The sequence below is a fragment of the Capsicum annuum genome, chromosome 1 (assembly GCF_002878395.1).
Source record: "Capsicum annuum cultivar UCD-10X-F1 chromosome 1, UCD10Xv1.1, whole genome shotgun sequence".
Classification (NCBI taxonomy): Eukaryota; Viridiplantae; Streptophyta; class Magnoliopsida; order Solanales; family Solanaceae; genus Capsicum; species Capsicum annuum.
Window position 1 is genome coordinate 149,627,219 of NC_061111.1, and position 27,763 is coordinate 149,654,981.

Below are 27,763 nucleotides of genomic sequence, written 5' to 3' on the forward strand. Positions count from 1 at the left end.
TCAAAAAAAAAAATTGAAATCACAAAATGGGTATCTCCAATTCCATCAAAAACAACTCAATTAACATTCTTCCATTCTATTCATATTCATGAATTCCAAGTCCCAAATACTGAACCCATTTTCATTTTCAAAAAACAAAAATGGGTATCTCCAATTCCATAAAAAAACAACTCAATTAACATTTATTTCAACACAAACACGAAATGGTCTTCTTCCATTCTATGAAGTTGTTGTCGTCAAATAAAAAAAAAACTGAAATCACAAAATGGGTATCTCCAATTCCATAAAAAACAGCTCAATTAACAGTTACTTCAACATAAATACAAAATGGTTTTCTTCCATTCTATCGAGTTGTTGTCGTCAAAAAAAAAAACTGAAATCAGCAGCGGCCACGGCAGGGATTAGCGGCTGAAAAAGTGAGAGATGTTTGATAGTTTGTAATTGAGAGAAAAGAGAAAAGAAAAAAATGAAAATGGAAAAGATGAGAGAATAAAAGAGAAAAGGAAAATATATAAGGGAAAATAATTAATTTTTTAGATTAAAATAATGACGTGACATTACTGTTCAGTGCATGTATCACATCGCATAAAAAATGACTGGTTGTCCTATTTTGGGGGTGTATATATTACACTTTAAAATAGTTTGGGGGTAATAAATTCGGTAAAAATAAGTTCAGGGGGGTAAATAGGACCCTTTAAAAGATTGAGTGTGTAGTTGAAATTTGGGGTAAAGGTTGGGAGGGGGGGGGGGGGGGTATTTGACCATTTTCTCATTTTCAAATAATATATGTTACTTTCCTTCTCCAAACTTTTGTGGCATTGATAGACAATTATATTTTAAAAATAATTTAAGTTATTAATTATTGTAATTTATAATACTTTTTTTTTTCATTCCAATTTAAGTAGCACTGAAATAATTTTGAGAGTCGATCAAATATTTATATCTATTGTAATTTATATCTATATGATAAAATGCAACATGTCTACTTGATATTCTATTTTTCTACTTTAGAGATACTATGTGTCTTCTTCAAAACTGATACTAGACACATAATAGACAATACTTAGGGTAGAATAGTCAATGATCAAATACCCTTATTTTGCATTTAATCACTTGTACAATTTATATTACATTTGGTATAATGTCTATGATGCAGTGATAACCTTATTAGGTGTATAATGACCAAATCTCCCTTAAGCTTTCTTGAAATAACAAAAAATAGCCATGTCGAGACCTTCCCTTTTATATTATAGAAATAATTTGACGAATCAATCAAATTTTTTTATATGTCGTTAAATATTTTAAGTTATTAATTATTGAAATTTATAATACTTGTACGTTATTTTCAAACAATATATGTTATTTACTCTGTCTCAATTTATACGACAATGATAAAAATTTTAAAGTCAATACAATTTTTTATATATCCTTCAAATATTTTAAGCATAATGTGTGTTACACTCTTTGTTCCAATTTATGTGAGACAAATAAAATTTCAAGAACCAACAAAAATGTGGTATCGTAAATTATTGGTTATTGTGGTATGTTATTTCTTTGTCTCAATCTATTTGGTAAAAATATAATTTTAGAAGTTAACACCATTTGTATATATTTTTTTGATATTTTAAATTATTAATTATTATAATTTATAATTTTTTTATGTAATTTTTAAATATATTTATATTAAAAAATTAAAGAAAAAATAAAATAAAATTTACATAACATAAAATATAAAATCATACATGAAGTATGAAACTAAACCAAAAAAGAAAATAAAATAAATAGTGTTATAAAATAAGAAAGAATAAAGAAGAAGAGTAGAGAGAATAGAGAGAGTGATTCTTATTTCTTCTCTTGAGGATGATTTACAATGAAGGAAGTCTTTCTATTTACAGAGGAATTTGTCCCTAGTTTCACACTAAAAGACAAATACATCAAATCTTGATAGATATCAACTAGATCTTATCAGATCTTGATAGACATTCACTATAGTGTAAATATATTTATAACACTCTCCCTTGAATGTCTAGATAGATAATGTGCCTCGTTAAGATCTTACTAGAAAAAACTCAGTAGGAAAAAAAATTTAGTGAAGGAAAAAGAGTACACATTTCTAACAATACGCATATCGGTTGCCTCATTAAAAATCTTACAAGAAAAACCCAGTAGGACAAAACCTCGTAAGGAAAAAAGAGTACAATGCGTATTAACTCCCCCTAATGAGAACATCCTTGAACCTTTGCATTCCGATCTTGTGCACCATCTTCTTAAAAGTTGTAATTGGAGAAGACTTGGTGAATAAATCAGCCTCATTTTTACTTAAACGAATCTGTTGCATATTGATATCACTATTCTTTTGTAGCTCATGTATGTAGAAAGGCTTTGAGGAAGTGTGCTTCGTTCTATCTCCTTTTATGAATCCTCCATTAAGATGTGCTATACATGATGAATTATCTCTGTATAAAATTGTGGGTAGATTGTCATATTTCACACCATATTTTTCTCGAATGAGATGTATCATAGACCTCAACCATATACATTTTCGACTTACTTCATGAATAGTTATTATCTCAGCATGATTCGATGAAGTGGCTACAATAGACTTCTTTGTATATCTCCAAGTTATTACAGTACCACCACATATGAACACATAGCCTATTTGAGACCGAGCTTTATACGGGTCAGATAAATACCCAGTATCAGCATAACCAACAAGATTAAGACTGCAGGCTTTAGAATAAAATCATGTGTTTGATCTCATTTCGATGTCTCCTAATAGGAGCAGAACTATATCTTGCTAACAAATTAACAGAAAAGGCTATATCAAGCCTTGTAGTATTTGCAAAATATACTATACCAATTGAACTAAGATATGGTACTTCAGGACCAATCCAATTCGGTATGTTTTGTATTTCAGCAAATAATCTTATTGCTTTTGAAAACTCTCCAAGAGTTTTAATGATTTTCAAGCTATAAGCTTATACAATATAAGGATTCTAAATAAGTTTTCCAGAAACTTTTATATGCTTCAAACATTTTGAATCCTTAGAAAGTTTCATATGAATTTTGTCAAGTGACAATATTCAACATGTCATATGTGACATCTTCAAGTATCTGGACTGTAAATCAAATAAGTTTCACACTTACCAAGATGCATCCTTTCATGTCACTTAATAAATATTTATACGTCAGCATGCTTAAATGTAATGCCCCGCAAAATCCTCTTCCAGTCTGAGCCTTAGAGCGTATTTGGTAAAGCGAAAATTCGAGTCAAAATATTTCAGAAATATCCTCCCAAGTATGAAATACTTTGAATCGTGTGGGAATCTATTTGAGCATGAATTAAGATCATAGAGGTCCCCTAACTCATGGTCGAGTTGAAAGCTTTCCTATCATTCAAGTTTTACTGACCGTAAAAATTTGGGTCAACTTCAATCGACTATAACTAGTTGTATATGAAGAACTGGGTGGCTTGCTACATATCTAATGAAAGATCTTTGAATTATCTTTCCAAAGTTATCAATTTCGTCTAAATCCAATATCGGAGCAAAGATTTATCCCCATTTTATTCCAATATGTCAAGCTAGAAAACGGTGACGATGTTTCTGACGGGCTATCACGTTTCTGACAACCTTTTTGACGACGTCGTCACATTCTGACGATATTTCTGACGACGTCGTCAGCCCTGGGCAGAAAATCAAGAATTTGGACCTCTTTTGTGATGACCATTCGTGACGGCCTATCACGGACCTGACGGCCTGTCACGGACCTGACGGCCTGTCACGGATGGCGTCAAGTATATTTTTTCAGCACTTCAAAGACATTTTTGCAAGGGTATTTTAGTTATTTCCCACCCTTTTTTAGCCTTTATAAATATGAGGAACCCTCATTCAAACCCTAATTCAATCATTTTCTTTTCTAATTCTCTCAAGAATATCTAGGGTTTCATTCAAGAACCCTAATCTTCCAAAATTCATCCATAAATTCTTCAAGGTTTCTTCAAGAATCAAGTTCCTCATAGAGTGAGCTTCAAGAATTTATCTATTTCACGTGTGGATAAAGTTTCAAGCACTAAAGTTCATCCAATTTCAAAGGTTAAGGTATGTAGATGTTGATTCTTGGGTCCCTTTCATCCAAGAAGCTCAAGAACCCTTTTTAAAACTAAAAGATTTTTATGTTTATGAGTTGTTAATGATTTGTATGAGTTGAAATGGGTGTTTAATGTGTTGTTGAGTTTTGATTTATGTTTGCCTACAAAATTTATGAGCTTTGACCTAGTATGTGGAATTCATGTGATGTTGGTGATAGACCCTCTTGAAGTTTTTTTTTCATGTAATGTGTTCATGACTTTTGGGTGTAGAAATAGTTGAATAAGTGAAGAACTTTCCCCATAAGTTTGATAAAGAGCTTAGGTGAAGCATAAGGGCCACTATACTATGTTGAATAGGAAACCCCAAATTGTGAACTAGTCCATGCATGCTTAGTGTTTGATAAAATACCTTAGTGAGTGAACTGTGCCAAGATAGCATGAAATTCTCAAGTAGGTGTAAAATCGGTCATGTCTAGTGGTTGTTGAAAGACCCTAGTAAACAAGTCGAGATATGATGGTTGTAAATTCACCTAATTATGTGCTCTTGATATATGTTAAGCTTTTAATATATGCCAAGTGGTTAGCAAGTAAGTTATGATGTGATAGTATGAAGTCTCCCCAAGCCATGGGATATCCAAACACATGTCAAGATTGATATAGGTATGAAATAGCCGAGGTAAAACCTTATTGAAGGGATTACAATTTAGTAGCATGTTTCCCTTACGTTATTATATGATTATGATTCTAAGATGTTTAAAGTGACTCCTTAACGACTGTGATGATGAATAGACGTTTGAGATCCTTAAATGCTTGAGGTGATGTTTAATGACTATGAAAATGAACATATGACATGATTCCTAAATTACTTGTGAAGATACTTGAATGATTGTGATGATGCATGAATGCTTGTGATGATGAATGAATGATGATGCTTACTTTTATGCTATCGAGTCCTGGGGGTATTTATACCCAAAAATAGAGCTATTGTCTAGAACCCGTGTCAGTTTTTTGATAATTCCAGTTGATCCATGATTCTCAGAACTCAGTGAGCCATAGAACTTTGTATCCTTAGACAATTGCGGAACTTAAGAAAGCTCAGTAATCTCAGAAATCTCTGTAATCTCTGTATTGCTAGTAATCTAGCGTTAGACATGTAATCAGCTCAGATCTAATAGTATTCAAGTGATTCAATTCTAATCTCAGAAGTGATTTGAGTAATCTAATCAAGCTTTGTATCGTCAGTCAGATACTATGATTCGATGTCTTTTTCGTCAGATACAGAACTAAGTAATCTCAGCGTAACTCAGTTAAATCTTTTGAGAAACATGATCAGTATCAGATTCAGTTCAGTTATGCTCAGTTAAGAATTTAGTCAAAGTCTTTTAGTTGGGAGTAGAAACTAGCACCGAGCGAGCTCAAGGATGGAAACTCACCTACTAGTAAAGGGTGTGATTCTTAGATATAATCTTTGTGCTTCGAAACTACGTAGCCAGCATAGGTTGAGACATCATACCTACTAGTTGAGGGTAGATGAGAGATATCATACCTGTTAGATGAGGGTAGATGAGGTGGCTTGACCTGTTAGATGAGGGCTCCACCATTCTCGTTTGAACACCTAATAGATGAGGGTCACATAAATATAATGCAAATAAAGATAATGTCTTTATCCGTGGAATGGTATTGGCACCCTCCCAACTAGGGGTATAGGTTGGACCCCATCCGTGGTAGGTTGGGGCATATCAGTTAAGTGACTACTTCCCACAGTTTTAATTTCAGATTCAATCTCAGTTTCAGAATCAATCTTCAAAAATCAGGACTGTCAGATACAGTCATCTATCTTTATGAGGAACTCAGATAGTTCCATTGATTCATGAACCATCTCGACAGATAGGCTTAGTCACATATACAGTTGATTGATATCATTTTCAGAGATATACCGCCAGACAGGCTTGATCACAGTATCATATTTCTATTAAATATTCTTGTCATCAGATTCAGATATAATCATACTTCTTATCATTAATAATCGCTTCCAGAATAATCTATTAGCAAAGTTGATCTCTAATTTTGTCAGTCGAAAGCAGTAAGCTCAAAGTACAGTCCTTGATGTAAGCATATACAGATCCTCAGTTATCAGTATCAGAGGAGTCAGTGATTCAGTATCTCAATATCAATAATGAGTTCAGTCTGCAATAAAGTGGTATGTGAGTTTCAGTATCTAGAGTTGCGATACTTGTGTTCATGTTCGGTGTATTTATGTATGTGTTCTTATGTGACATCTTTTATGATTATTTAGTTTAGATATTATGCATGCATAAGCCCTTGCATTAGCCTACCTCGTCTACAATCTCGGTCCATTCCTGTACTAACGCATTTGTGCTATGGAGTTTTATTTGACACCATAGGTTCAGAGGCACAGGATCCAGATTATCCTCAGCAGTTCAGTACCCGTTAGCAGCAGTAGCAGTGAGTCCTCTTTTTTCGAGGACGAATCTCAGTTTACTATTATTGTTTCAGATTTTATTTATTTTCAGTTGACGGAGTTAGTTGGGGACCTGTCCCATCAACTCCACAGTTCAGACAGTTTAGAGGATTTTTAGACGGATGTATTAGTATTCAGTATTTAGTTTTGAGTATGTATAGATATGTTGAACCTTATGGCAAGTTTCCGTATTTATTTCAGATATTATGCAGTGTACAGGTACAGATATCGAAAAAGGGTTAACTTGTGGTCCTTCAGGTCCATAAGCACCGTGTGATGTCTTGGGATGGGATCTCGGGGCGTTACAAACTTGGTATCAGAGCCTAAGGTTCAAGAGTGTCCTAGGGAGTCTAAAAAGACGCATCTAGTAGAATCTTGTACATGGGTGTGTAACGCGCCTCATTTATGTACAAGAGGCTACAGGATGTTCTTAGGAGAAGTTCCTCTTCTTTTAGTGATCATTTTGTGCGAGTGAGCATGAGCTCAAGTTGATCCTCAGTCTAATCCACTTCATTCTTTCATTTACAGAGTATGCCTCATCCCAGAGACTTTGTCCATAGGGTTGATGATCAACCCCCTCAGCCAGTAGATCCTGAAAATGAGGGTGTGTCAATGCAAAGTTTCAGGAAGCTTTCTAGGCGCTAGCCCAATCGGTGACTAATGTTCATGGCAACCGTCAGGTTGTAGTCCCACCTCAGTAAGATGGGAATTCTGCCGCAGCCATAATTAGAAGCTTTATGAAAATAAACCTGCCTGAATTCTTTGGGTTAGTAGTAGGTGAGGATCCGCAGTTGTTTCTTGAGGAGGTGAAGAAGATCACCCAAATTATGTATGTGTTAGAGGAGGAGAGTGTTGAGTTAGCATCTTATAGGTTTAAAGATATTGCTCATGATTGGGTAGTGATGTGGGAGAAAAGTAGAGGGGAGAATGCAGCTCCCGTGACTTGGCTAGAGTTTCAGAGTGCCTTTCTAGATAGGTTTTTCCCACTAGAAATGAGAGAAGCTAAGGTAAAAGAGTTTATGAACCTAAGGCAAGGCTCCATGATAATGAAAGAGTATTGTCTTAAGTTTAACCAATTAGCTAAGTATGCTCCCGACTTGATAGCTGACCCTAGAGCGAGTATGAGTAGTTTTTGATTGAGGTATCAAGTGATGTGTTGAAAGAGTGTAGAGATGCCATGATCAATAGAGATATGGATCTTTCTAGGCTAATGATTCATGCGCAACAGATTGAGGCAGATAAAATAAAGGAGAGAGGGAGAGTGAGTAAGAGAACCAAGACAGGTAGTTATGGTTTCTCGAAGTCAGGGTCTCAAGGTGGTAGTAGTTCTTAGTATGGTCGGAGATTTTTAGTTCCAGCTCCATCTTCAGCTAGTGTACTCGCACTTGCATTTGGGGGTGTCAGATTTGAGGGAGCGCCAAGCTCCAAAGCCCAGAGTAGTACTAGTGGTGTTCGTACCTACCCGTTGTGTGAAGAATGTGGTAAGAATCATAAGGGTGTATGCAGAGCCGGTAGTGATGTGTCCTTTAGATGTAGCGAGACCATTCATAAATTTCAAGACTGTTCTAAGCTAGGTCCCCAAAGTCAACGTAGCCATCCTTCAGCTCATAATAGATTGTTCCACTTCAGCCTCGCCTTGATCGGGAAAGATCCCCTAAAATTGACCCGGATATGTTATGAGCCCTTCATCTTTATGTTATGCATTGATAGATCCTTTGCTCTTGTTTTGAGCTTATATGTTAGCATGAGTCATTCATAAGTTTCAGATCTTGATCGGTCAATTATGACCCAGTCTGTAGGTGCCCCGCGCATCGCTCTAGTATTTTAGCAAAGTGTGTTTAGAGGGACATAGAGTCCCAAGGAGGAGATACCCCATGGTATTATGATGTTGCATGCCATTAGATTCATCTCGATGCGTGTTCAAATTTTCCTTATAAAGTTAGCATCAATCATTGTTGCATTGTCAAGTCGTGCTTTCAAAAGTCAGCTTAGCCGGATATTCATGCATTAGATATGCACATTTAGTAGAAAGAGTTTAGCTTGTAAGCGTGTGTTCAGTCGTGTATTCATGAGATCATCCCAGTTATGAATCCATGCATCAGATATGCATGTGTATTATGAGAATTCAGCTATGAGTATCATCAGTCGAGTATTCCATGCATCATATATGCATGCCCAGTGTGAGAACTCTATATGTCAGTCATTCTAGTTGCGTAGTCCTGATTTGAGATATTTCCATTTCTTGAGTAAGTTCTGTTGATCCGTAATCTTAGTCTATTAAGCGACATTCAAGGACGAATGTTCTCAAGGGAAAGATACTGTAATGCCCCGCAAAATTTTCTTCCAGTCTGAGCCTTAGAGTGTATTTGGTAAAGCAAAAATCCGAGTCAAAATGTTTTAGAAATATCCTCCCAAGTATGAAATAATTTAAATCATGTGGGAATCTATTTGAGCATGAACTAAGATCATAGAGGTCCCCTAACTCATGGTCGAGTTGAAAGATTTCCTATCGTTCAAGTTTTAGTGACCGTAAAAATTTGGGTTAACTTCAATCGATCATAACTTATTGTATATGAAGAACTGGGTGGCTTTCTATATATCAAATGAAATATCTTTGAATTATCTTTCCAACGATACCAATTTCGCCTAAATTCGATATCGGAGCAAAGAGTTATCTCTATTTTATTCCAGCAGGTCAAGCTGGAAAATAGTGACATCGTTTATGACGGGCTATCACGTTTCTGATGACCTTTTTGACGATGTTGTCACATTCTGAAGACATTTCTGGCGATGTCGTCAGCCTTGGGCAGAAAATCAAGAATTTGGACCCCTTTTGTGACGACCATTCGTGATGGCCTATCACGGACCTGATGGACTGTAACGGATGGCATCAAGTATATTTTTCCAGCACTTCAAGGGCATTTTTACAAGGGTATTTTGGTCATTTACCACCTTTTTGAGCCTCTATAAATATGAGGAACCCTCATTCAAACCCTAATTCAATCATTTTCTTTTCCAATTCTCTCAAGAATATCTAGGGTTTCATTCAAGAACCCTAATCTTTGAAAATTCATCCATAAATTCTTCAAGATTTCTTCAAGAATCAAGTTCCTCATAGCGTAGGCTTCAAGAATTTATTTATTTCATGTGTGGATAAAGTTTCAAGCACTAAAGTTCATCCAAATTCAAAGGTTAAGGTATGTAGATGTTGATTCTTCAGTCCCTTTCATCCAATAAGCTCAAGAACCCTTTTTAAAACTAAAAGATTTTTATGTTTATGAGTTGTTAATGATTTGTATGAGTTGAAATGGATGTTTAATGTGTTGTTGAGTTTTGATTTATGTTTGCCTACAAAATTTATGAGCTTTGACCCTAGTATGTGGAATTCATGTGATGTTTGTGATAGATCCTCTTGAAGTTTTTTTTTTCATGTAATGTGTTCATGACTTTTGGGTGTAGAAATGGTTGAATAAGTGAAGAACGTTCCCCATAAGTTTGATAAAGAGCTTAGGTGAAGCATAAGGGCCACTATACTATGTTGAATAGGAAACCCCAAATTGTGAACTAGTCCATGCATGCCTAGTGTTTGATAAAATGCCTTAGTGAGTGAAATGTGCCAAGATAGCATGAAATTCCCAAGTAGGTGTAAAATCGGCCATGTCTAGTGGTTGTTGAAATACTGGAGTGAATAAGTCGAGATATGATGGTTATAAATTCCCCTAATTATGTGCTCTTGATATATGTTAAGCTTTTAATACATGCCAAGTGGTTAGCAAGTAAGTTATGACGTGATAGTATGAAGTCTCCCCAAGCCATGGGATATCCAAACACATGTCAAGATCGATATAGGTATGAAATAGCTGAGGTAAAACCTTATTGAAGGGAGTACAATCTAGTAGCATGTTTTTCGTATGTTATTATATGATTATGATTCTGAGATGCTTAAAGTGACTCCTTGGCGACTGTGATGATGAATAGATGTTTGAGATCCTTAAATGCTTGAGGTGATGTTTAATGACTATGAAAATGAACATATGGCATGATTCCTGAATTACTTGTGAAGATGCTTGAATGATTGTAATGATGCATGAATGCTTGTGATGATGAATGAATGATGAGGCTTACCTTCATGGTATTGATTCCTGGGGTATTTATACCCGAAAATAGAGTCGTTGTCTAGAGCCCATGTCAGTTTTTTGATAATTCCAGTTGATCCATGATTCTCAGAACTCAGTGAATTATAGAACTCTGTATCCTTAGACAATTGCGGAACTTAAGAAAGCTCAGTAATCTCAAAAATCTCTGTAATCTCTGTATTGCTAGTAATCTAGCCTTAGACATGTAATCAGCTCAGATCTAATAGTATTCAAGTGATTCAATTCTAATCTCAGAAGTGGTTTGAGTAATCTATTCAAGCTTTGTATCGTCAGTCAGATACTATGATTTGATGTCTTTTTCGTCAGATACGAAACTAAGTAATCTCGACGTAACTCAGTTAGATCTTTTGAGAAACATGATCAATATCAGATTCAATTCAGTTATGCTCAGTTAAGAATTTAGTCAGAGTCTTTTAGTTGGGATTAGAAACTAGCACCGAGCGAGCTCAAGGATGAAACTCACCTACTAGTAGAGGGTGTGATTCTTAGATGCAATCTTTGTGCTTCGGAACTACGTAGCCAGCATAGGTTGAGACATCATACCTACTAGTTGAGGGTAGATGAGAGACATCATACCTGTTAGATGAGGGTAGATGAGGTGGCTTGACCTGTTAGATGAGGGCTCCACCGTTCTCGTTTGAGCACCTGATAGATGAGGGAGACATAAAGATAATGCACATAAAGATAATATCTTTACCCGTGGCATGGTATTGGTACCCTCCCAACTGGGGGTATAGGTTGGACCCCACCTGTGGTAGGTTGGGGCATGTCGATTAAGTGACTACTTCCCACAGTTTTAGTTTCAGATTCAGTTTTAGTTTCAGAATCAATCTTCAAAAATCAGGACTGTCAGATATAGTCATCTATCTTTATGAGGAACTCAGATAGTTCCATTGATTCATGGACCATCTTGACAGATAGGCTTGGTCACATATATAGTTAATTGATATCATATTCAGAGATATGCCGCCAGATAGGCTTGATCACAGTATCAGATTTTTATTGAATATTCTTGTTATCAGATTCAGATATAATCATACTTCTTATCATTAATAATCGCTTCCAGAATAATCTGTTAGCAAAGTTGATCTCTAATTCTGTCAGTCGAAAGCAGTAAGCTCAGAGTACAGTCCTTGATGTAAGCACATCCAGATCCTCAGTTATCAGTATCAAAGGAGTCAGTGATTCAGTATCTCAGTGTTAGTAGTGAGTTCAATCTGCAGTAAAGTGGTATGCGAGTTTCAGTATCTAGAGTTGCGATAATTGTGTTCATGTTCTGTGCATTCATGTATGTGTTCTCATGCGGTATCTTTCATGATTATTCAGTTTAGATATTGTGCATGCATGAGCCCTTGCATTATCCTACCTCGTCTACATACTTGGTACATTCCTGTACTATCGCATTTGCGCTATGGTGTTTTATTTGACACCATAGGTTTAGAGGCACAGGATCCAGATTATCTTCAGCATTTCAGTTCCCGTCAGCAGCAGTAGCAGTAGCAGTGAGTCCTCTTCTTTCGAGGACGAATCTCAGTTTACTATTATTATTTCAGATTTTGTTTATTTTCAGTTGACGGAGTTAGTTAGGAACGTGTCCCATCAACTTCACAGTTCAGACAATTTAGAGGCTTTTTCGATGGATGTATTAGTATTCAGTTTTCAGTTTTGAGTATGTATAGATGTGTTAAACCTTATGGTAAGTTTCCACATTTATTTCAGATATTATGTAGTGTACAGGTACAAATATCAGAAAAGGGTTAGCTTGTGGTCCTTCAGGTCCATAAGCATTGTGTGATGTCTTGGGATGGGATCTCGAGGTGTTACATTAAATAAATGTAGAATTCAGATTCTCGTAATCTTTTACAATATTGTGCCAATATTATATCAAATATATCATTAATGATATATCATTTTGTATCGGTTCATAATGCGACATAACATTTTGAGATCTCATCACTTCATTATTTTCAGGTACCTGAACCTCTCATAAGGTTTCATAAAGTGTTATGTCGTAGGCTCTTCACAAGTACATTGCCTTCTTATTATGATTATTTGCTCCTTATTTCATTTGGAATCAATTAGTCTACCATGCTTCATGCATGCATAGACTTTGTCCTTCAATGATACAAAATAGGAGCACTTGCAGCTTAAATATGAAATGCTTTCGGTATTTGACTTGAATTATCTTATGAATGAGGATCTTATGATAATTCCTAACGTATTTCATAGCTGCTTATAATCTCTCCCTTATGTTAGAAAAACTAACATTCATCCTCATCTTCTTTGAGGAATCCATCTTTGTGCATCATGGTATATTCATTAATCGTATACCGCACATCAAAACTATTAGATGGAATAGCTGGTTCATGACCTTGAACCAATTGAGGAGGAAGAAATAATCATAATTTATTGGTCTAATGCATACAAGTGTTATTGTATGCAACATATCATATTTCAGACCAACACATGAAGCTTTGTTCTCATTAGCGATGGTTTAGCTATTTATGAAAGGCATTCAATGCTAAACCATCATCATCAAGATGAATTATCTTGATTACACAATCTGAAAGTTATGCTTTTAACTCAAAATTTATTGAGCAAACAACTTTATGAATGTCAAACGTAGGTTGACAATGAATATACATGTGATTATCTTATTGATGCATCTTTTCAACATATCACATGATAGGTGAACAGGCCTATATTTACCTTTTATACTTTTCAGATTTAAGGGATCCAATCCCAAAATTAGTTGGTCCAACCAACGTATCATGAGAACAAACAACATTAAAGTTCATGAAGAATTTTTGAATTCTTCAATATATGTTTAATACTTAATATGCACATCTTTAAGATGTCACAATCGTTCATGTCAACTTATGAACTTTTATGCTAGTAAACTCTAAGTTTACCATGACATGTACTTTTTTTCTTTAGTAAATTTCAGATTTACTATTACATGAATAAATTTCAGATTTACTATTTTAGAAGTAGATTTCGAAATAACCCTTCTCCGTTATTCTACCTCATTCGGAGGTGAGTTGTAATACCATCACAATCAAGCGCACGTTTGCATTAATAAGCTTCTCATTCCCCAGGAATGAAATATAATCATATCTTAAGCGCATCAAATTATGATAGCTACTACAAAAGCAAATTGAGGCATACATATGATTTATTGCTACCACATTCAATTCACGGAATAGAGCATATCAATGGGATATATTTCATGACTTTTCATCAAATACCCATTATTTTGCCTTATCCATCATAATATTATCAATACATGCAATGAGATCCAATGTCAACGTCTTATCCATATAAAGACGTCTTAAGCATAAATTGATGGAACTTGAACCCAACATATTATCATCCCTTTTGATAATATTATTCTTTAGGAATAAATTTAAAACATAAATGGTTCCAAACCAATTATTTTTCCTCAAATCCAACAATAATTATATTATTAGTAGCAAAAGATAAATAACATAAGAAATTGCAAATCTTGAAATCCATAAGATTTATAATCTTACCGTGTTTGGCATAATCTCACCTTGTTTGACAGAGCCTCGTGCTGATAACGTGTTATAAAATAAGAAAGAATAAAGAAGAAGAGTAGAGAGAATAGAGAGAGTGATTCTTATTTCTTCTCTTAAGGATGATTTACAATGAAGGAAGCCCTTCTATTTATAGGGGGAATTTGCCCTTAGTTTTACACTAAAAGACAAATACATTAAATCATGAAAGATATCAACTAGATCTTATTAGATCTTGATAGATATTCACTATAATGTAAATACATTTATTATAAATAGTCAATATTTAAATATAGGGTCCACAATGTAAAAAATAAATGAGAATTCAAATACGAAAAGATAATGGAGAAAACAAGTGGGACCTACATCTATAGAAGACCAATGAGTGGAATAAATCAATTCTTGGCTTTGTTGTGCAATAAAGAAAATTTGTATTGACAAAGCACTTAGATTCAACACATCAAAGCACCAAAAATTGCAAAATATCAAAATACCCCTATTATGAAACACAATGACATATAGCTCACATGTTGAAACCAGTGCTTATATAATGTAGTAAAGTAAAGCATAGTTCATTTGAATAATCAAAGGATAATTGTTGAATTATTACAAAAGAGAACATGACAGAACAACTTATAATTCCTAGGCTGACAACATTAAAATCTTGAAATCCATCAACAAGATAAGCCAATGAGAGCTACAATGCTAGGAGGTCCTTTTTACTGACTCGAAACCACAATCTTAAAATTGGAGATGAAGGGTGCTTATATCCGAGCAAGTTTTTAATCTTTCTGATCATGTTCTTGATCCAACGTGGAGATTGAAAATGTTTGACATACCCTTTAAAGAATAATCAATTTCATTTTGAGTGGTTAGTCAATTCATGAAAATCCAAGATAAGACCACTGGGAGGTTTTTGGTGATACTAGGGCCATAGATCATTTTCATGGTCCCCAGTATGAGGAAAGTAGTCGAGATCAATCATGTAATGAAAGGTGTGTGGGCAGCAACTATTTGAAACGACATTCTGGACACTACAGGATAAATTTTTGATTTCCATAAAAAAAAAAAAGGCAAGCTTCAAATGATTAGCCACTAAGGAGTCGTTTGGTAGGATGTATTATTTTGATAATTTATGGATTAAATGATGAAATTATTTAATATATTGTTTGGTAGTAATTTTGGAGCCTAATACATGAATTAGTTATACACCCTACATGGTATTATGGGGTGTGTAACTAATACAACCAATTTAGTGGAATTAGTAATCCATGAATAAATATGAGTAAAGATAAAAATGCCCTCAAATTTCTTTAATTTTTTTTCTAAATTTTTTTCAAACTTATTCAATGTGAATTACTTCTTTTCAAGTTATCAAGATAATAATATCCTCTGAATAATTTTAGTCATAAAAACACTACTCCAGTAACTTTAAAAATACTTATTGATCAATATTCAAAACAAATTGCATGATTGCATACAAGCTTTGATTTTGCAAATAGAATATTCTCCAAAAAAGAAAAATTCTACTTAGCTTTAACACTCTCCGAAACACAATTTTACGCTAAAATGATTCTATTGTCTCATTCAAAAGCTACACGTACCTCCCTCTAACTTAAAGACACCACAAAGTGGAAACAAGAAACAAATGATCAAATAAAGAAAAGATAACCCAAAAAAAAAAATGCTTGCAATGATTAAATCTTAAAATTTCAAAGTAAGTTATTAGATATATTGTTGAATTATTTTTTTTAAATAATAAAATTTTGCAAAGAAAATACACAAATTCATAATATGTTGAAAGTATTTTTGTAAACAAATAATATATTTTTTTTAAATATAACAATGTATATTGTTTTCAATACATCAAACCAAACACTGCATAAAAAATAATCCCAACATTACTAATCTCAAAATTTACTAATCCCAGCATTACTTATGCATCTTATTCAGTACTATCTTATACGCTCTACCAAATGACCCTAAAAGGATATTATACTTGTATTTAGTTGTTGATTCCGTGGTTTGACCTACAGATCACTCGGTGGAGGATAACCTCGTTGCTCCAATTCCCCTCTTCAACCACTTAAAACAATTACACTAGTTTAGAGAGTTAACTCCTGTGTCAGTTTATGTAAGCTCCTGTTCCCTTTTCACTTTTGTTATCACCAATATTTAGCAGATCTATATGCATAGTCTAGTGAAACCAGCAGGAGAATATAGTACATTCCTCTTAGCAAGTGTTGCCCAAACAATCAAGGAAATTAATCCTATTTAACTAGGTCTTTCAAAGGTCTTTCATCCCAATGAGACCTCAAGTCAAGTAACTACACTCATCCCAAATTGGAGAACAAGCAACTTCAGCTGAACACAAAGCCATACGATTGGCCAGCATATGCACTACTCCGTGGCTTAGATTTTAGGTCTAAGATTTGCACTTGAAAGGCATTGCAGACTTTGAATAACATCACATAGTACTCATACCGAAATGCACTCGTTAAAATGCAGTTGATGTTTCTATTGTCACAACAATAGTAACACAAATATATCTAACAAAAGAGTTTCCTGAGACTTGCACCAAATCAAAATGGTCTTCATCTATTCTCCTTCAAAAGTTCTTAGTCTACAAGATTAGCTCGACTACATAACCAACCACTAACAAGGATAGAACTGTTGTATTAAATCTGTTACCATACAAAAGGAATCTAGATGTTACAAAGTGAATTAGCTATATCGTGGATCAATGTGACCTGTAGTAGGAGTCAAAAGCTGTACCGGTAGATCAAGTCATCGTCATCAAGTGGTAGAGGTTGAACATAGTGAAAGACTTCAAAATGGTTAGCTCACTGTGTTGTGACACTTTTGGCAAGATTGCGCGGTTGATCAACATTATATCCACGCAGTACAGTCAGATGATAGGCCAATAACTGAGACAGGCGACAAACACAAGAAAATAATTAAGCTGGCTGTAAAATCTCAAACAGAAAATTAAAATAACTAGAGGAAAGAAGAACTGATGTGCAGCAACTATCAAATTCATGAATTTTCACAGAAGTTACTGAAATCCAAGGGAATTATGCTAACCCAGTAAAATGATCTACGCACGGAAGAGCTCCAATTTCCGAGAATAGGGAAAAGATGAAGGGAAGGGAGGGGTTTGAACTTAGAAGAAGATGAAAAATGCATGTTATGTTTAAAGTATTAATGCTAGTCTATCATGTTGCAAATGGTCTTAAGTGGTTCTTTCCCTAAGTATGCTTAGAGTTTAAAAATACTGATTGACATGATATAAAGCTATGACCAAGTAACACTGTAAGACGTAAAGATTGAGAGAAATTTTGCCTATTAATGGCATTCAGTAGTTAATACAGCTTCCAATCTAGTGTGACAAAACAACACAGAAAGTACATAGGGAATAAAAACCAACAACGACAATAATATTACCCAGTGTAATCCTACAAGTGAGGTTTTGAGAGGGTGGTGTGCACGCAGACCTTTCCCCTACCTTGTGAAGGCAGAGAGGCTGTTTAAGTTCTGAAAGACTCTCAGCTCAAGTAAAACAATTCAAAGCAGGCTTGAAAAGGAAATACAGTATTGAAGAATCTACGGAATAAAAACCACCAAGTGGAAAAGTTATGATCTTGGCACATCATTTCCCCTCCACCTATATAATATGTTCAAAAGGGCTTTAGTGTCTATATTGAAGGAGTTGATAATTTTCATGTTTGAATCTTTGGAGGTAATCTACCATAACATTATAATATTTGAGAACCCTAAACAAACTCCTAAAGTGTCACGAGCGCGCGCACACACACGGTGTCTGGGTGAGTATTTAATAACTACTGTTCAATTGGTTCACAGATCCTACCAATTAAAAAGAATTGCAAACTACTTGATATTTCAGGTGGATTTCAATCAAATGTATACTCAATGTTATACGGTCACGCAAGATGTGTGCGCACTAGTTTTATTTGACTTTACTGTACACTTACCATTTTCTTCTTTTGGTTAAAATGAAGTAATGGGCAGCTGAAAAAAAAAAAACACTTCAAGGACTTCAAATGAATCGGAAAGGTCAAAGTAATCTAGTTTCAAGGTACATCTAGATGGTCCATATTTTTGAATTGCATCTTGAACCAGGTCATTATTGCCACATGGTGCTCTTTTCATTTTATTCAGTGGCTTAGGCACATAGAGGTAATTTTAGAATGATATTTAACAAACATGCACCAATGTATGTCATTTAAAATAAGATTAATTAAGACTAACCTACTAAAAGATATCCTAGGAGTGCCATATATCACAAGTTTGGATAAGTAGATTCAAAATTAGATGAAGTAAGGTTGAAAATCATCACCAATCCATCTAATGAATAAGAAGCATCTGTTAGGAGTCTAATAAACAGAAAGACATTACTCAATTTCCCTATTTGTAAATTTATATTTGTTTCACACTGAAATATGTTTATCGAAATTGACCTGCTTCTAGTTTTCAAGTGGTGTTCCTGTTATATAGAGGCCAATGAAAAGATGCAGAGTTCATATGCATCTAAATAAGAATTATCAGACAACACTAAATTATCTTCTAATAGTCTGTCTACCATAATGTTGGGTAATGCAGTTCATGGAGGCAGTTCAAAATTTATCAAAGAGCAGACATTGGTACACAGAATTCCAGATCTGCCCCCATCCCAGGTGTGGAAGTAGAGGTCCAACAATCTACTAACTCTAGAAGACACATGTCAAACCGCAGAATGCCCAACAGTTTAATTTCCACCATTACAAAGGAATAGGGAATTGCAACTTTAGCTTATACTGAATCGTGTAAGCAGATACGTATAAAGCTTCAGTTATTGGACAATTGACATAACTAATGTTTGCAATACATCCCTTTCATGTGTGCTTGGATTCTTTTTTCACGTCAAGTGTTTCATAGAATGGTGGCGGCAAGACCCCAAACATCCTCTATCTGCTTTGTTACCATTTTAAACTGTGTGAACAGCCTCAATTAAAGCATAACTAGTTAGAAAGTTTACACATTATATTATTAATTTTAGGTCAGTAATAACTTTTGTATCATGAGGAAACAAACTTTTTCCAGATTCCCTTTTCTTCACAAACTTGCCGAAATGCACACATGGACCATGTATGTAACATTAACTGTATCCAAGGTAAAATGAATTCTACACGGAAAGGGGCTAGATAGAAGCAGTAGACATATTCAAACCAAAAAATTTTAGGGCTAAGAAGAATGCTGACAATGTATAGTTGTCAGCCAATAGTCACTCAAAAGTTTTTATTTCACTGAACTATGAGCCTAAAGCAGAGTAGAAACGATACCTGTAATGGAACTACATTAATCACGGGCTGCAAACAGTCCACAACGTGTGGAACTTCAATTACTCGTGACGATCCACCAACAGAAACAGATGCTTTATCTCCTTCCGCACACATCACTATCAGTCGACCTTTACGTGCATGCAGTTGTTGAATGACTGACTGTTGTTTGCTGCACACCAACCAAATTTGTTAAAAAACTGGCATTCATGGTCATGAAACTCTCATTATTAGTTAAAGACTAACCTAAAACAAGAATCACGGGTGGCGATTACTACAATAGGGAGATTTTCATCAACCAAAGCCAAGGGACCATGTTTCATCTCTCCAGCAAGTATTCCTTCACTGTGCATGAGTGCCACCTCCTTTACCTTCAAAGCACCTTCAAGAGCTGTTGCATAGTTGTAACCTCTTCCAAAAACAAGAAGTGATTGCTCAGCAATTAGCAGCTTAGCAAGATCCTTCATTTCTTTATCAAGCTTGAGGACCTCTTTTACTTTGCCTGAATTCATGTATAACGTACCCAAAAAAGGGCATACAAGAAACGTGAGCATCCCATATATTTAAGGAAAACTAAAAACAAAAATTTTAGCACCAAGTAAAAACTCACGTGGCAAGTAAAGTAGACCATCAATTATTGCTTCCCTTCTTGCCTGATTTGAGAGTGTATCAGCTCCGATTGCAAGAGCTAACATGGCCATTACAACAATTTGGCTTGTGTATGCCTGTTGATCAAAGAGGGGTAATTGAGAAGGCAACGCTAAAAGCGACCAGTAAAATTCAAGAAACTGTGATTTATCTACCTTAGTACTTGCAACTCCTATCTCACAGCCCGCATTTATGTGAACACCACAATGAGTGTGCCTGGCAATTGCACTACCAACAGTATTTGTAATGCCAACACATAATGCGCCATTTTCCAGAGCATACTCTAATGCAAGCAAAGTGTCAGCAGTTTCTCCTGATTGACTAACGAAGACAGCTGTATCTTCTCTATATATCGGCCCTTGTCTGTCCACTAAATCACTGGCAATCTCCATGGTTACAGGAATACCTAAATTATAAAAATGAAACTAGTGAGACCAAAGCTACTCTAGGATCTACGTTTTATCTGTTGCTATAGAGATCAAAAACAACTTCATTAGAATTATAAACAGCTAACCAGAAAGCTCTTCCACAATGGATCTAGCAGCAAGAGCTGCATTGTAACTTGTGCCACACCCAACAAAAACAATTCTCCGGCTTCTTCTTATGGTTTTGAGGTGATCCTTCAGGCCCCCCAAAAGCACAGTCTTTGCTTTACATGATCCTCCACGTATAAGTCTCCCTCGCATAGTCGTCGTTAAAGATTCTGGCTGCTCATGGATTTCTTTTTGCATGTAGTGCTCATATTTTCCTTTGTTTATCTGTTCTACCTCCATTTTCAAAATGGATAAGGCACGTTGAACAGAAGCAGGCCTACTGAGAGTACCACCGTGATTATTCTTAGCCTGGTCAAATTTGTAAATTGACACGCCTCCATCCTGGCTCATCAGAAAGCAAAAGTTATACAAGCCACTCTATAAATTGACAAGGAAGAAGAAAAGGTCATGTGATATATTACCAAAGAGAAACCTGCTCAAATTAGAAGGAAATAGCATTCACAGTTAGCTTAGTAGTAATGAGCCCCATTTTTTAATGGCAAATAGCTTCAAATAGAGAAATTAACAATAAGGGAGTACCTTGATGTGAACAACCTCTCCATCCTCAATTACCAAGACCTTTTTAGTATGTTCAACCAAAGCATTAGCATCACTGGACAAGAACAACTCCTTTGGTTGCCCATTGCTTGAAGGAAATTTAGCGTCACCAAATGATGATCCAGCTGAGGCCTCTTCTTCTAAGTCCTGAAATCAAAGAATTTAGACACTTGTTAACCTGGAAGCCTACAGATTGCACAGTCAAGTAAATTTCTTCCAATGACCATTACGTGAAAATATATCCTATATAATTGTAAAGATCCTAAATGGATAAATAAAAGTCAGCTCTACATAATGGAACCATAGGATGATAGCCTAATCCACGATAAGTCAAACCTGTATACATGATTGTACATACAGAAGCTAATATAAGTATTTTATACTACTGGATGATTTTCTTTTCACTGAATAGTCACACACCACCCTTGCAGTTCTGCGGTTAAAAGGAAGGAGAGATGATAGGCTAGATTTCTTCTGGTGAAATGTGGTACTGATACAAAACAAAAACGAACTTGATAAAATCAGACTATACTCTATTTTTTCTTTTTTTGTTAAAACCCGAAAATATTTTGAGGTTTCCATAATGGCTGAATAAAGCAAGAGGGTAGCAGTAAGTTATCAGTTTCAAAAAAAAAAAAAAAGCAAGAGCGTAGCAGCTGTATAACAGACATAAGATCCAATCCATTAACAAGAGAAGTCTAATCCGGAAAAGTTCCAACTTGACAAGCACCGAATAATGCATCTCTTTTGTAAACAGAAACTCTTATCAAAGGGAATGTAAAAGCTTTAGATCAAGCACATATCAGATTCATCCATAGTACAAGTTAACTTACTTTCACACCAAGAAGAAGTGGACTACCACGTTTGCAAGCAATCAATTCATTTGGGTAGTGTCGGCTTTTAAATGTGAGAGCATACGCTCCTTCCAGATGCCTTATTACCTCAAGCACAACTTGACTGAATGTCACACTCTGGTCACCTGAGACAACAGTGTAACAATTATTCTACTGGTAAATTGTATCAAGATTTTTATGCTTTATGAGGAAAAAAACAAAATAAAATAAAAAAGACGTTCCAGAATCTCCAGCAAAAACAGTCAAGGAGAAGTTGCTAAAATGCAACTGCATTCATTTATCAGAATAAGATAACCAAAGATCTTATAAGTTATTCAGTCATTAGTTGAAGAAAAGCCTCTCAAACTCCCGAGTAGCCTCAATGAGAGAGAGAACAGAACTTCAACACACAAATAAATCAACCAACAGACTCTGTACTGACTTGATATATAGATGGGGGACGATCAAGGAGAAGCAAAGGATGATATATTTCTCCTTGATGCATTCGGGTGACTGATAGGCGAAACAGCATCTCTGAAGAATAACCTTAGGAGAAATCCAAATGAGTTGAATCATTGGATAAGACGGGCACAAGAGAACCAAATTAGAAAACGGAGATATTACAGCTGTCTAATTCTGAGCAATATGGAGAATAAGCATGATAGATCAGCCACTTGGTAAAGCGAGACAGTTTGATCTGATAGTTCAAAGAGTTAAAAGGAAATGATATCATATCATTGTCAATGAATACTGTGAAGTCCAACACATAAAAACTTTGAACTGTAGCGATATTTAGTTTTTTCATTAGCAGAAAATTTAGACTATATCAAAATGGACAAAATATACTTAAAAAATAAAAATAAAGAAGAAGCCAAGTAAAGCTGCCAAAGAGGCTAGGAACAAGCTTCCGCTTTATCTAAAGAAAAAACCTTTTCCTTTCTCATTTTGGGCACAAAGAGTCGATGGCTCTCTCTATGACAAAACCTATTCCATAGCCATCAAAGGCCTTAATTAATGCAAAGGTAAGGAAGAAGATTCAAGAACAGCAAGATACATTAAAGGAAGTACCACTGAGAAGCAAATTTACCATCTTACAAGAGAGAAAATGCCCAAGAATAAAGATAGTGCATTCAAGAGTTAAAATTGCTACTTGAAACTTGATGCTATAAAAATTAATTGTGTGCATTCAAGAGTTAAAATTTGCTACTTGAAACTTGACGCTATAAAAACTAATTGTGAAAGGAAACAGAAGAGCCAATTTATTTCTAATTTATAGAAAAAGGAGAACTCATTCAATAAATTTACCAACTTTTTATTTGGAAGTTTAATTAATATTGATTTTATACTATTTTAAGAAAATGACATCTGAGTTGTCACGTAAGCCCCCGTGTAGCGTATGCTTAATTCAGCATTAGGTATCAATAGGGTTAGCCCTTAGCCGTAAACAGTGGCTGCTTTATTTATTCCATGGACTATTCTCTTTTCATGTACATTCAGATTCCAGGACTGTAGCCGCCTTTGATCTTTTTCACTAAAAAATAATCTCTCCTCAAATACTCTTACTTTACATTGCAGTTTTGTAACTGTCTGGCTGCAGATTCTTTTTCTGTGTACAATCACCCCTAAGCAGATCACCGCAGGTTGCTAATCATCTAAGTATCAAATGCATTTAGATGTACTTAGAAAGAAACAACCCAATGAACGTAAAATGACTAACCATGCTATTCCCAGATTTCATAACCAAGGGAGCAGAAGGGAAAAGGAAAATTAGCAGAGAAGGGTTGGAAGTATGTATTCCGAGCAGTCAACTGGATGTAACAATGTACTTACCTTCTTCATTAGCATTATCAAAGATAAACTTTGCAAGCTTTGGAATCACTTCTGTGTCTGTTTCAGACTCAAAGGTAAAACCATGTCGGAGAAGGGTCTCTTTCAACACCTGGAGAATCAAAAGACCGAGAAATGCGTGTAAGTACATTATATACAATAACTTGGTGCCTATAACAGTGATCAAGAAATACCTATATGCATAAGAGTACGGAAATGACCGAGATATGACATAACCAAGGTGCATTAATTATTTTATTTTAGGACTCTGCAGCTCCCCACACACAACAAAAAAAATCAAAAAGAAGAACTTCGAAACAACATATCAAATCAAATAACAGAGCACTCCAAGTAACCAAATCTAATATAGCAAATGATCAGTTCCAGAAATAATACAGCAGATATCTTTCAAGCCCAAACTCATTCTCAGTTAAGATGAAAAATAAATGAGTCTGCAGCTCATTGAAAGGAAACGTGGAGTTGTTAAAAAACAAAGTTTTCCCATCGACAGAAAATAGCAGCCAAAAACAATGTGGGCAAATTGCCAGCTCGTGAAAGAAAATAATTAGATCCTGATGGAAACAAATAAAAAACTGTACATAGCACACCAACAAGTTATAGTGAATTCTCCGCCTGGTATGAACCCTTAGCGCCATGATCAGAGACTCCTCAGGTTGTGGTTATATACTGTAACCAGTCTAAGAAGTCCACTTTCTTGTACAGATCCTATAAACTAACTGCAGTAAGGTCCAGGAAAGATCAGACAATATGGTAACTATTCTTCCTAAACTGTTAAACCTCTGATACTCCCTTCTATCTCCAGAAGTTGCTTAAGTAAGGATGTCACATAGTAACTAGTCTTAACTGGCAACTGTCATCAGTTGGTTTAGTGTGGATAATAGAGCTCCCCCACAATAATAAGACTTCCATGACTAATCTGAACAGACTTTCCAAATTAAGAAAAGGTACCTAACGGTGAGTACATGACCTTGCACATGGTGTTGTATGATGACGTTCACCATCATACCAGAGTAAGTGAACTGTTGATGGGGAAAAGCGGCAAAGTAGATTAACAAAGGAACCTGGATACATTGCCAGAATATATCCACCTAGTGCATTTTTCTCTGGGCCTCATGATGCCATGATCTACCATGGATATTCTGCACTAGCAGAACTACCATGTTCTTTCCTTCCAGCTGCTTCCTCACAATTACTAAGGATATACCATACTTGCATGTTGCATGTATCAGCAGTTCCTTTCCTCCTAACTAGATTCAGATGATGCAGAAGGGAAAGGTATATTAACATATACTGTCACCGTCCAATAATTTGAAATTAGTAAGAACGGAAAAGTGACTCTTTCGACTTCATTTTTTCTTTTTACCTATTTCAACAAGATTCAGATGATGCAGAAGGGGAAGGTATATAAACGTATACTGTCATTGTCCAATAACTTGAAATTATTAAGAAGTGATAAGTAATGCCTCTTTGAACTTCATACCTTCATGCAGCTGGTAAGTTCCAATGTTCAGCTCTATATTTTAACAGCAAACAGATTTTACATGAAAATGCTAATAAAATTGGGCTAGATCAAGATAAGGTAATCACACAGAGAAATTCTAGGTGAAAATACATTAGTCGACTTGGATAGTCGGATATAGTTCCTCTAATATTAACTTTCAAAAGAATCTTTCAGGGTTTAGACAGAACCACCAAATTCTAAAAGGTGAATTACTACGAACATAGGACACATAGCAAAAACTCTACAAATAATAATCTTACAATTGCACAATAAGCAAATCATTATCATTTGACACACCATTTGACTGAACAGAAAGTGATTAGCAACCACAAGTTAACCATCCAGAGGATATTCCGCCTTTAAAAGTGAGAGTAAGCAATAAACAACTGAACCAAAACAGAATGTAAAGAATGTCATGAGGAAAGTGTTGTAGGAACCTCGTAATTGGTGATAATACCATTGTGAACAACCAAAAACTCGTTTCCAGCACCAGAACTTTGAGGATGACTATTTTTAGGTGCAGGCTCCCCGTGTGTGGCCCACCGAGTGTGTGATATTCCAGCATGAACAGAAAATGATTCTTCGAGATTCAAATCAGTAGCAGCAACATCTGAGCAAGTGAACTCATTGTTAGCATCACAAAATGATACTCGATCACTGGAAAATTAAGTGTAAATGTAAAAGCAGACGCAAATAAGAAACATTTAAGGAAATTTAAATACACTTTGATGTCAGAAGAGGAAAACTTCCTCCTAGGAATAGAATACACCCACAATCATAAATGATCAGTGTTTTAAAATGTAATCCAGTAATATGACAAAACACTGGTGGCAGCAAAAGATTGGTAGATTCAGCAATCCAACAAAGACATTGCTCAATATCATGCAAAATGCACTCAATCGTACAAAAGGCGTAAGATTTGGTACAACAAATGATGGTAGTTCCAACAAGGAACACAACAATTGCTAAATACCATGGAAAATGTACTCAGCAAACTGTCAAACTCTATATATTACAGCAGATAATCGGAACATGAGTTTGAATATTAGCTTTCTGGTAACAAATTTATTGAACAATTACAAACATTAATCCAGCAAATTATAACCTTTCCTTTACAAAGTATCATAGTACTCCACTATTGATATGTCACCTTTTCTTCTTGTCCAGCACGTAAAGTATAGTCAACCCTCGTTATAAATAGCGGCATTACACTATAAAAGCCTAATTTTCACCAGAGCCAATTTTTCTTATTATATTTTACTTTACTATAATAACACTGTAACAACAATGACATTTATCATAGTAGTACATTCTTTGTAAAATCACCCCTCTATAACGTCATACTCAAATATTGTGCAATAATATTTTGTAAAATCATGTATAAAATGAAATATCTAAATATTTATTGTAATCATCATTGTTGTCACACATATGGTAAATTTCAAGTATCAATATATGGTGTCCGTTAGTTATAACTTCACGAGGAAAAGAGTACTAATGTTTGTGTTTTTTACATCCATACTTATCTATTGTGAGCTAAATCAGAAATCTTAAATGTGAGTATACATACATATATAACATGTCACCTCACTTTCAGACAAACCATTACACCAACAGAAAATTCAAATTAACAAAAGATTACTCAGATCAGAGCAAAAATAATTAACGAAAACAAACTTAAACCCAGAAAATTTAACTGCTCGAACGTCAAAATATAATTAAGATCAGCCAGATCAATGCATGAAACAAACAAAATAATAGAATTTTGGTTTACCATGGTAGACAGATTTGACAAGAGATTCAATATTGCCTTCTTGACGAAAGACAAGAGGGGAATTAGAATTAAGATCAATGGAAATTCCAGCGGAATCATAGCCTCTGTACTCTAAACGCCTTAAACCATTGAACAGAACTTCCAATATGTATCGTCTTTCTCTTGTCACATTGTAATTCAAGTAAGCAAATATTCCACACATTTTTCGAATCAACAGTAATCTTTTTTTGACGCAATCAGGAAAGAAAGGATGGTTGATTAGAAAAAAATTATATATAAAGAAACATATATAGTTATATAGTAGTGATGTGATATGGCAGTAACAGAGGGAAAGAAAGTACATGGGAAAGAGGGGGAAGGTGAAGATATTTGACTATTGACTTTCCAATTTTTTGTTTGATATGATGATTAGGATTTCAACAGATCATTCCAACTAATAGCAATTTAACGCGTCACTTCTCGCCAAC

General features: G+C 35.1%; 1 protein-coding gene across 1 annotated transcript; it reads right to left on the reverse strand.

The window, feature by feature from the left end:
• Positions 1–16,721: 16,721 nt before the first annotated feature.
• On the reverse strand, positions 16,722–27,697 carry LOC107854073 (glutamine--fructose-6-phosphate aminotransferase [isomerizing] 1). The gene is made up of 11 exons (XM_016699075.2): positions 27,297–27,697; positions 25,960–26,132; positions 24,004–24,112; positions 22,174–22,319; positions 21,323–21,487; positions 20,764–21,124; positions 20,405–20,655; positions 20,212–20,326; positions 19,848–20,103; positions 19,605–19,773; positions 16,722–17,192 (listed from the first exon to the last, which is right to left on the reverse strand). The coding sequence occupies exons 1-11, from the start codon at positions 27,637–27,639 to the stop codon at positions 17,109–17,111; spliced, it is 2,172 nt and encodes a 723-aa protein (XP_016554561.2). The 5' UTR covers positions 27,640–27,697; the 3' UTR covers positions 16,722–17,108.
• Between the last annotated feature and the right edge of the window lie 66 nt (positions 27,698–27,763).

Coding starts and splice junctions, on each gene's coding strand:
- LOC107854073 (XM_016699075.2), bottom strand. CDS start 27,639: ATGTACTTTCTTTCCCTCTGTTACTGCCATATCACATCACTACTATAT. Junction 26,133..27,296: donor TGTCAAATCTGTCTACCATG/GTAAACCAAAAT, acceptor TCACTTGCTCAG/ATGTTGCTGCTACTGATTTG. Junction 20,104..20,211: donor TGGTCTACTTTACTTGCCAC/GTGAGTTTTTAC, acceptor ACATGAATTCAG/GCAAAGTAAAAGAGGTCCTC.